The sequence below is a fragment of the Rattus rattus genome, chromosome 2 (genome assembly GCF_011064425.1).
Source record: "Rattus rattus isolate New Zealand chromosome 2, Rrattus_CSIRO_v1, whole genome shotgun sequence".
NCBI lineage: Eukaryota > Metazoa > Chordata > Mammalia > Rodentia > Muridae > Rattus > Rattus rattus.
This window is the reverse complement of record NC_046155.1, coordinates 198,194,495-198,206,284: the sequence shown is the minus strand read 5'-3', so window position 1 is coordinate 198,206,284 and position 11,790 is coordinate 198,194,495. Positions and strand designations below refer to the sequence as shown.

At 44.4% G+C, this 11,790-nt stretch overlaps 1 protein-coding gene across 1 annotated transcript in view; it reads left to right on the top strand.

Moving 5' to 3' along the window:
• Positions 1 to 3,972: 3,972 nt before the first annotated feature.
• Positions 3,973 to 11,790, top strand: part of LOC116893527 (nesprin-1-like) — a 76,557-nt gene continuing 68,739 nt past the window's right edge. The window contains exon 1 of the mRNA XM_032895253.1: positions 3,973 to 4,092. Coding sequence (XP_032751144.1) covers positions 3,973 to 4,092 — 120 coding nt within the window. The remainder of the gene's footprint in view (positions 4,093 to 11,790) is intronic.

Here is an 11,790-nt window from a genome sequence, read left to right as displayed (position 1 = left end):
ACACACACACACACACACACACACACACACACACACACACACACACGACTGCACGGCTGGGTTTCTTTGTAAATTAGCCTACCAATCAAACATACTTGCTTTTGTTCACTTTCCTTAAGATTTGTAGGTGGCAGAGAGCATTGGGCAAAGGCACAGTGCCTCACCTGTTCTTTTTCCTGTACAGGTGTGATTTGGGGTATCAAGTGCCTGCTATCAAGTCAGATATTTATTTGAACATGACCCTGGATCAATATGAATATGGATCTAAATATTGATCCAATAAACCCTAACAAAATTATGGAAGATCAAATTCAGACACATGTTTAAAGAATTCCACTCAATTAGTTATGCCAGGTTTCAGCAGAGCCCGATGGCCAACCTGGGCTCTGTTCAACTCCCCCTGCACTGGCTTTCTAGCTCACTTCTATTCTTTGTGCCTGAGAAACTGTAGCATGGTTTCCCTGGCTGTGGCCTGGGGAAGAAGAGAGGGCGGATGCAAGGATGTTACCTTTTACGTGTGCTCGCGCATACTGCAAAGAGCTGGAGACCCACTGATGCTTGTGGGTCATCAACCTGAATGTCTCACATAGGAAGGAAACGTTTTCCTTTCATATTGCTCTGAAATGGCGGCTGGGCTGTAACATATCAACACTGCTTGTTCATTATGTAAAAATACAGTGAAAGCAATTCATTGCAATATTAGAGAGCTTTTCGTCCTCTCTCAGTCTCTCTTTGGTGACAAGTACACACCTGGTATTTAACAATCATCCCGCTGAGGTGCAATCATCTGTTTATTTGTTTGTGGATGTGTGCAAATGTGTGTGTTCATCTCTGCTCACATATGGTGTGTTAGAGTGTGAGTGTAGCCTTCGTGCCCTGCGTTCACATTACATGGTGCACAGTTCCTGTACTTTCTTGTGTCCCAGTCAGAGTACACTTCACTGCTGCTTTCTCTCCATTTTGTTCCTTTTCTAAGGTGACCTGTTCTTCTCCCCCTAGCCCTCTTGTGAATAGGGCTCTGTCAAGAGGAATGCCCACAGATTTGGGTCAGGGTGAGTGAAAACTGGTAGCTGTCTTTAGCTGAGCCCCATTCAGGACTAGGTTGGCTCAAGTCTAGTGCTGGTGACCAGTCAGCCTTCCCTCAGCCCGCGTGTGCAGCACAGACAAACATTGTCCTGGAATTCCAACTGCAATCTCCTAGGTAGCTTCACCCAAGCAATGCTAATAGTGTCCCTCCAGTGCTGTCTTATCTTCTGGGGCTCCACAGCCCTACAGAAGGTAGAAACTACCCTCTGGAAAGGGGGCAGAGGCTATGTCACACTGAACATGCACCTAACAGAAAGCATTATTATTATTATTATTATTATTATTATTATTATCATCATCATCATCATCATCATCATCATCATCATCATCATCATCATCATCATTATTCTATATATCAGTGGATAACTCATAGATGGATTTTTAGCAAAGAAACTCCTTTGTGGTCCAAAGGCATGCAGTGACATCATGAGAGAGAGTGGAGATTGTTCCTAGATCATCCATGCCCATGAGAATAAGGCTGGGACAGACATTTGCCATGATACAGAGCTGTGAGTTGTGCTGAACCATACCTTCAGGGATCGGTGCTCTTGCTCAGTGCAGGGACCACGAGATGTTCTTTCCACAGCCTCTGTTTTATCCCCTCAGCCTTTTAGGTGGGAAGAATCAACTCAAGGTGGAGGTCAGGGTTCCTCTGGGATTCTCTGAGGTCCTTGACTAAGGACAGCATCACCACCCAGTAGAAGACTGGCCCCAACATGCACCTCAACACAGAGGGTAGAATGCAGAAGAGACAAAGAGGAGAAGAGGGAGAGAGAAGGAGCAGTAGTGAGTCCACTTCTTTCTCTGTTGGACCTCCATGGTCGGTCTCAAGCACTATCCTCAAGTACCCATCTGGAAGGTGCCTACAGGCCCATCCTCTGGACCATATGCCACCTAGAAGATGCCATTTATCGGCCCAGGAGGCTCCGGAGTGATCCACATCTCTTCAGAGGAGATTGCAGTGATATCCCCAGAGTCCCTGTGAATAATTGAAGAGGCATCCTCCATCCACAGGGTTAGCATGGAGCCACGATCTGTGACTATTTCCCCAGAGTCTCCAGAAATATCCACCAGGCCTCCTTTACTGACAGGAAATAAAAGGATGCATGATCCCCACCTAGGAAGCCCAAGCTGAGGGCTACCTCATCCTGCTTCCACATGGCCGTGTACAGCTGGGGAGGCAGGGCCAAGGCAGGGGAAAATAATTTACCTTACAGCCCTTGGTGGCCTCCACCTTGGTCATGAGTACTGATGTCTCAGAGGAGGATTCTTTGGCATAGACCTGGGTTATAAACAGGTTCACACTTGCTGAACTCATCTTATACAGCTAGGCCCTTATCTAAACACAGGCGGGACTGTGCCCAGCCTCCCAGGGCAAGGCCAGGATCTTCCCCGAAGGTGTAGAAAGCAGCGGATGGAGCTCACTCCCCTCAGTGGCAGGAGCACATCTTTGTTTATGCTCCAGCATCCTCCAGAGTGTGGTGCTGTCGACCTGTGGTGCCTATTCCGGTTGATAGTGCCTCCGGAAGCATCCCCCTGTCTCGGCTCCTTCTTAGGGCTGCCTTTCCCACTTCCCTGAGCTACTACCACCCCACACTTTTTGAAATTGTAGTTTTAATTTTCTTAACTACTTTCTACATTAGCCTGTGAGGTAATGGGTTTGCTGTGGCACTTTCCTTGTGTCTCTTAGGCCATCTTCCTCACCCATGACTGTCTCTCTGTCTGTCTGCCTCTATTTCTTCTTCTCATCAGACACCAGCTGTAGTAGCCTCCTGTAACAAAGCACCCCTGGCCATTTCTCCAGAACCGCAGGCGTGGACCTCCTTGCGGCCCTGGACTCTGCAGTCAGCCCATGCGTTGGACAACTGGTTCTGGCTCAGGCTGTGGGTGGGGATCCTTCTGCTTCCCAGGCTTCTGGTGTCCAGTTGAGTTTCTGGACCAAGTAATAAATGTTGCCATGATGCGACCATATCTTCAGGCTGTGTCAAGAGAAGGTACAGTCCGAGGCTCGGGGTGGACACAGACATGGGGGTATTCTTCACATGACAGCTGTCTTATTTGTTCTCCTAGCACAGCACCTGTCATACCTTATCAGTGCCGGGTCAGTGGCTGTGACCAGGGGTTCTCTCTCTGTGCTACACAGAGGCCTTGACCTTCCTGACCACTCTGCTTGCCTCACTGTGGCTGGGCTCCTGTCCACCACTATTGAACCCCTACCTTAGCAGAGCCTTCCCCACCATAATGAGTCAGAATCTCCTGAACTGGGGTGCAGAGAGGGCTTGTACGCAGCAGTAGTGTGTCCTCTATGCAATGTCCTTATGCCGAGATTCACCCCTAGTGCTCCGTAATTACCGTCCTGTGGGCTTTGTTGTCTCACATGATGTTTGCATGGTGAACATGTCTGTTAATGTCCATGTACTTACGTACGCGGACGAAGGCTTAAATGGTTAAACATCTAAAGCAAATATACTCTGCTAGTGGAAATCAGACCTTATTTTCTTTTAATTTCAGAGTTGTCTGTGGCAAGCTGACTTGAAAGATGTTGAAATTGGATAGGTAATTAATTCACACAAGCCTACAAGAGAGGGGAGGAATGGACAAATTATTTGTAACATTTTGTAAGCACTGAAATTAATGTAGTGTGAATTTGTCATTTCTACCCCACGTTACAGATTTTTCTATATTATAATTTAATCTTTTTAATGTAAAAAGAATAGGAATTTTGCCCTTTCTGGCCTCTTGGGAAGCAAGAACTAGTGTATCTAATTATCAGAACACATAAGAACATAAAGGAATAGCAAGTAGTGAAATTATAAATGGGCCGGAACAGGACCATGTTTTCTGATTAAAGCCTTTTCCTGGGCCCTTAGCAATCCTGTTGCCCCAATGTCCGTAGTAATTGCATGTGTCAAAGCTGAGGCTTTGTGTAACTGGGACCGGGAGACTTACAATTTTAATTTAGACGGAGATAACTGTGTGGAGCTTTGCAGCCGGCTGGACCGGCAGGTGGGGGAGCAAGCGGGCGCGGAAGGCTCAGGCCCCAGGGCGGCAGGTTAATGGCGAGCCCCATCTAATCAGGGCACATCACAACAGTGGAATTTTTTAAGAAGAGAAATGCAATTTACCAACACAAAGCCAGCCACCTGCTCTCTCTTCCCTCCGTCGTCCATGTAAAGGAGGGTGTCTAATTTTCTCCATAGCTCAAGGGTAGTGCATTTTAACAACGGATCTGCGGCTATCATCACAAGGGAAGCACACTTGAAGTGAAATCTCTCCGACATGCTGGGATCTTAGAAACAAAGGGAATTTTCTTTAACTTCTGAAATTCTCAGGAAAGCAGGAACCGCAGTTTTCTCCTCAGGAATCCCCGACTTCCTGTTTTGTTGAGGATCACAGGTGACTTTTGTCTTTGCAGTTTATTTTCATTGAAAGATTTGCTTGGTTGTTTTCAGGCAGGAAGTGCTGACTCGGTCAGTAGAGAATTGCCCAAAGAAGTATGGTAGAGCTCCCAGCAGAGGGCATTTCCTCAGAGTGGAACAGTGGTCAGCGCCAGGACTCCTCTGGGCTCTGGACATGGCCTTCTCGTGTGACTGACTGACGGTGCCTGCAGAGCATGTGGGGTTCTGTGGAGAACTCTCTGTGGCTCTCTTCCCATGTCTTCCCCAGCTCTGTTCTCTCCCAGTTTCTACTTTGGAGTCTACAAAGACCCTGGGCAAAGAAATTCTGTTGTTCAAACAAAAAGGTCAGGTGGTACAACATGTCCTTTGGAGGAGTGTCTCAGACCGGCCCTGGCATGGCCACCACCTCCTTTACAGATGGTACTCATTCCCTGTACCTGTGGGGTGAAGATGCAGGAGGAAAACTTGGGTTCTTTCATGAGGGCCCCGCCCTTGTGACTTGAGTTAACATAGGGACTTCCCAATTCTGCTGTCCTACTAAGGTCTCAGTATGGGAATCTGGAGGAGACACTGTTTTACCCCAGGGCAGTTCCCACCCACTTCAGTGAGGGTGGCCAGCAAACTCTTTGCCCTGGGGAATCCTGGGCTCCAGGGCAACCCTGTAGCAACTGGCATGCTTTAGCCTTATAGAGTAAGACCTTCGCATTTTTGTGTAACATTTACTACACACGAGTCATTGTTCTCATCTTATAGGGAAGGAGGCAGACATGAGTGGTATCAAGCTAAGTTGTGCTAATTGTCCACGCTGGCAAAGGAGTTTAGGAAGGACAAAGGCTGCGCCAGTCTGAGAGGTGGGACTCGACAGCAGTGTCCCCGTGCGTCTGGGGTACAGCAGGTGCTGTCTGGATTGCCCAATGACAAAAATGTCCCTTGAAACCAGAGATCCATTCACAGTGACTTTTTATCCGCTGTGGCAGAGCTGGGTCGGAGAACTCTGAACTGCTAGCATCTCCCTCCCCTGACCCACCCTCCAGAAGGGACTGATCAAGCAGGCTAGCTTGGGCTGTTTTGTTCCTTAGGCCCTGAGGGTGGGGCCCTGAAGGACAGGCAAGGATATGGCAGAAGCAGAGGCTTAGTCCGTTTCTGGACTCCACAGACCACAGTCCTGCTAGAACTTGTAAGGTGTGACATTCCCCAAGTGCTTTGCAACACAGCCTAACGGTTGGTCTCTTCTCTGGGATGTGGTAAAATGAGATGTTTGCTGGTTCAGTGTTCTCTGCCCTAGCAGTGACCACTTCACTTGCCATTAGCCAGGGATTCTGGGAGCTCAGGGCAGCAACCCCTGGATGGAAAGTCCCAGAGAGTCTATCAGTAGTGAGACTTGCATTTGGGTCAGCAGTGGACAAAGAACCCCAAAACAAGAGGCATCTGTCTCTCTTCCCTATGATTCTGTTTCCCCAGGTTCAACACTGTTTTTCAGGGACAGTTAACATTTAAAAAGCTTTCACATTTTTTCTTAGTAATTTATTTTTTAATTCACTTTACATCGAGATTGCAGACCCCCTCCTCCTGCCCTTACAAATCCCTCACCCAATTATCCCCTCCCCTTTTCCTCAGAGAAGGGGAAGCCACCCCCCCTTAGGTACCACTTCACCCTGGGATATTCAGTCCCAGTAATACTAGGCACATCCTTTCCCACTGAGGCTCAACCAGAGAGTCCAGGTAGGGAACTGGGGATTCAATGTCAGGCAACAGAGTCAGAGATAAACCCATTCCAATTGTTAATGGACCGGCATAAAGACCAAGTTGCACATCTGCTACAAATTTATAGGGGGCCTAGGTCCAACTTCTGCATGCTCTTTGGTTGGTTAGTCCCAGGTTAGTTGATCCTGCAGGTCTTCTAGTGGTGTCCTTGATCCCTCTGGCTTGCTCAATTCTATCTCCCACTCTTCCACAAGACTCCCCAAGTTCTATCTGATGTTTGGTTGTGGGTCTCTGCATCCGTTTCCATCTGCTGCTGGATAAAGTCAGAAGACAGTTATTCTAGGCTCTTGTCTCCAAATATAGCAGAGTATCATTAATAGTATCAGGGGTTGGCTCTCCCATGGATAACATTTGGACACATTAGTTTTGTTTTTCTAAAGATACCGCTTTGAAACACATGCTTCCAAAGCTTGTTGGGGGCCACCTTGCTGTTAGCTTTTTCCTTTTGATGTTCTTAGATGTTCTACTTTGACCTTTCTGCCCATTGTGAGTGTGGCTTATCTGTGGTTATTCTGCTATTTCATTTGAGTTTACTAAACATCAGTATAAGGTGAAAGTAACACATGTCGAGGGGAGCTGAGAGGAGAGACCAGGGAGCATGTATGACCAATATCATCATATGCATGCATGATATTCTTAAAGAATAAAACAGTAACACATTGTTTTTAAAAACCCGTGCTCTTAAAAATATGGGAACAATACCTCTGTTTTGAAAAAGAACCAGGGGACTGGAGAGGTGGCTCAGTGGTTAAGAGCACTGACTGCTCTTCCAGAGGTCCTGAGTTCAGATCCCAGCAACCACATGGTGGCTCGCACCCATCTGGAATGGAATCTGATGCCCTCTTCTGGTGTCTGAAGACAGCTACAGTGTACTCATACATAAAATAAGTCTTTTTTAAAAAATTAAAATAAATTAAAAAAAAGAACCAGCCAATCAAGAAGTATGGAGGGCTAATAATTACAAGTTCGGGCCTGGCTGAGGACCATCCCAAAGATGCCAGCCCAGCTCCATGACCTCTGTGCAGGACTCCCAACCCAAATGGGCACCAGTCGAAATGGCACAACATGTGAGGAACAAGGGAATAGAATCATGTGGACTGAGCTGTATGTTTTATATAAGATGGGTTATAAAACACTTGTCTTCAGTCTACTCATAGTTGATTGCTAATTTAGAGTACTAATAAATTCATGTCAAGAGAACTGCAGATGCTATGGGCTAAGGAGTTAGGAGTGTTCTAGGTCCTTCGACATCTGGGCACTTAGCTCATAAGCCTGAGCATGAGTGAGCTGAGTGCAGTCCATGCCTCATGGGCAGGGCCACACTCTCGTTTGACTTCAGAGGATTCTAATGTTCTGTTCATCTGGTTCTCAACTCTGGGCCATTGGTTTCTCCAGATTCCAGATCTGTTGGATCTTGGCTATGCACCCCATTCACAGATGGGAAAGAAACTCTCCCTTTCCTGACGTTTCATAGCCATGACAACCTCCATGAGAGAAATGGATGGGAAAGGGAAGGATTACTTTTGGCTCAGCATTTCAAATGTTTGGCTCTTCTGCTGTGAGCCTATGGTAAGGCAAAGCATTATGGCAGGAGGCCATGTGAAGCAAAGGGCTCACTTCGTGATGGTCAGGATGCAGAAAGGAATAAGTGGAAGGGATGTACCCTTCAAACACACATTCTCAATGACCTGCTTCCCTCAACCAGGTTCAGCCTCCACAGTCCTCGCCCACATCTTGAACTGTTTTACTTGTCTTTTTCTGTAGTTTCAGTTTATAGGCATTACATGAAGGTCTTCAGTCCTCTTATAATTGATGTGTGTACTGGGTGAGAGTGAGGGATGTCCTTTTATTCTTCAATTTGGGGATAGCCTATTTTCCTGGCACCAGTAAACAAAGGCAGTGCATTTCCTCTTATGGGTGTTGAAGAGGTCAGGTGGCTGTTGCTGAGTGGGTTGCTTTCTTGTCCCCTTTGTTCTATTACATTGGTCTGCACATCTGTTTTTGTGCTAGTAGCATGCTGGTTTTGTCACCGAAGTATAATTTGAGACCAAGTTGCAAAACCTTTAGCAGTACTCTGCCTAGGACTGCCTTTGATATTTAGGGTATTTTGTGTTCCCATACACATTTTTGGGTTCCCTCTATTTCTGTGACTGATGTGATTGGAATTTTGATCTGGATTTCCCCAAATGAGTAAGCAAATTTCTTTTTAGCAGTATGGCTTTTGTGTTAGTCACTTTTCCCACTGTGATAAAATGCTTGACTATATCAATTATGCCAAGTTGTTGGGATGGGGTATTCTTCATCTTCTGAATCTTATGCATTCTTTTCAGTGTTTTACAGTTTTCACATTCACCCCTATCATTAGATTTATTCCCAAGTCTTTCTGTTCTTTTTTGGAGGAATCTTGTGAATGAGATCCTTTCCCAGGATGCTCATTATTGGCATATAGACTTCTGTATGTTGACTTTTGATTCTCCTACTTTACTGGACTTATCAAGTCTACAAATGATTTGATGGACTGTTTTTAGAGTCCTTTAAGTATAGGAGGAACATGTTGTGTACAAATAGGGATAATTTGATTCCTTTTTTCCCCTTGGATTCTTTTTTGTCTAAATGACTTATTGATTGATGAGAGTGGAGTATTGAAGTCATCCACCATTACTGTGCCTGGAACTTCCTGTACTATTATGTCCAACAGTGTGAGTGTCATGACATCATGTGCTCAGTGTTTGTGCTTACACAGTTCAAACATCTCAATTCATTGCTCCCTTTGTTAATTATAGTCACTTTCTTTATCTCTTCTAATTAGTTTGGTTTGATAACTATTTTATAAAATTTAAGTATAGTGTATTAGTAAGAGTTCCCTAGAGTCACAGAACTTATGGAAATGTCTCTTTTTATTGAGGGAATGTATTGTGATGACTTACCGTCTGTAGTCCAACTAACCCAACAATGGTCAGCTCTGAATGGAAAGTCCAAGAGTCTAGTAGTTGATCAGTCCCAAAAGGCTAGTGGTGTAAGCTGGTCTTCTGTAGAAGTAGATTCCAACAGATGTGCTGGCAAGTAAATGCAAACAGGTGAAGGAGAGTCAGTCTTCCTTCTTTCGATGTTCTTATGTAGGCCTTCAGCAGAAGGTGTGGCCCAGATTAAAGGTGTGTCTCATGCTGACCTTGAATTCAGAGATTCCCTTGTCTCAGTCTACTGGGTAGTACAAGGTGTGTACTACCTTGCCTGGGCCTAAGCTTTTCATGTCCACTATGCCTCAAGATCTCCATGCCAAGATCCAGGTCAGAAACTTGTGTTTTCCAGCCTCTAGATCTGGATCACAGGTGAGCCCTCCAATTCTAGATTGTAGTTCATTCCAGATGTTGTCAGGTTGACAACCAGAACAGCCATTGTACATAGCTACTTCTGCTTGTCTTCAACTTCTACTTGCTGATATATTAACTTTCAATCTCTGTGTTTTTTGCCAGTGAAGTATGTTTCTTGTTGGCAATGGATGTTAGATCTTGCTTTTAATCCAATCGACTACTCTGTGTTTGTTTATTTTTAAATCTATTTTATTTTCATGAATGTGTGTGCATCTAATGTGTGCATGTACCTACAAAGACCAGAGGAGAACAGTAGATTCCCCAGAGCCAGACTTATGCAGTTATGAGCCTTCTGATGTAGAACTGGACTCCAGTTCTCTGCGAGAGTAGAACGTACTCTTAATTGTTGAGCTTTCTCTCCCACCCTTCTGTTTCATAAATTGCAGTTAAGACCATTTATTATACATTTAGTATTATTTTTTTGAAAGCAGTTTGTTGGCTCCTGTAACTTTGTTGTTCCTTCCTCTAATATTCATATTAACAGTTTGCTACTTTATAGACTTGGACATGGCTTGTTTTTTCCTAGGTCTTCTTTCTCTATTCATTCATCTCATGAAATTCATTCTTCCCTCTGCTGCCATGTTGAAACCCCCTTTCTTCCCTCTGTGTACATATATCAAGAATTGCTTTAGATGTGTAGGCCTTTATTTATATGCTGAGGACCTTCCTGGCATCACAAGTACTGAAGTGGGACACAGAGTTGGACAAAGGCCAGAAGCTGATGGCCTCTGGAAGCTTAACTCTTTCTTACTGTTCTATGCTAATAAGTGCTGGTTTTTTCCTCCATTAATCTCTTTTTCTATTTTGTGCTAATAAATGATAGTTTCTTTTCTCTGTTGCTTGGAAACCTCTAGCTGGCCCTGTGAGAGGGTTGGACTTGTTAACTCTTCAGGGACCAGAGAGACAAAAAGAAAAAGAAAATTCATTTACACAGACAACACGCACAGACATGCACACACTCTTGTCAGGTTTGACTACATGTCTCATCAACATCACAAGTGTTCATGTATATTTACACACATACACACACACACACACACACACACACACACTTACACACATATGCAATTAGACAGACTGACAGACAGACATATACATTTGGATGGATGGGGCAGACCCCATCCCAGTCCCCAAGCCACCACCTTATTTATTCTCTCTGGCCCTTTTATAACTTAGGCAAAAGTTCTTTAGAAAATTACTTCATAGATGAAACGTTAGACAAAAGGGGAGTTAAGGAAGGATCTTGATAGTCAGTACAAAGCCGGGTTTCATTCTGTAAGCTCTGACCTTGACATGTTTTTCTTGATCATAAATTTGTCTTGACTATTTCTCTTTTTAGTGTAATTGTGAAAACTCATTGTATTCCTTATTATGCAACCTTTACCTACTGTCCTATGAGGAGTCGGCACATTCTATTCTTGATTCTAATTATTACATCATTCCAGCAAAACAACTAAAGCCATCTCTTAAAACTTTCTTCCTAAAATTATTTAAATCAAATTGGGAATTCTATAAAATCATTATCAGGAACTATGAAACCATCAATTTGTCTGTACAGCATTGCTACATGAGAATATATCTTCATACTGCCCAATAGGGTGGACTGATGCCCAGAGATCATTAGACGATGTAATAGAACAGGAAAGGCATATCAGGAGCAACAAGCACTCCTGGGATGAAATTTCTGAAGACCCTGCAGTTATCTTTCCACAAATCCAGCCCTGCAAAGGTAATAAATGGAAAGTTCCAGCACACCCTAGAAATTGCACCCTAGAAAAAGCAAGAAATGAATCTTCTTTAAACAAACCCAAAAGAAGATAGCCACATAAACATAATTCCGACTTTAACAACAAAATAACAAGAAGCAACAATCACTTTTCCATATTATCTCTGAACATCAATGGACACAATTCCCCAATGAAGAGACAAAGACTAACAGACTGGATACATAAACAGGACCCAGCACTTTGCTATATACAGGAAATGCATTGCAGTGACAAAGACAGACACTACCTCAGAGTAGAAGGCTGGGAAACTTGATTGTCCAGAAAGGACCTTAGTTCTCTCTGCTCCATCTGTCTCTCTTTTCCCTGTCTCTTTCTCTGTGTTTATCTGTATTCTATTTGTTCATCCTTCTTTCTCTGTATCTGCCTCTCCTTTCTTTCTACCTG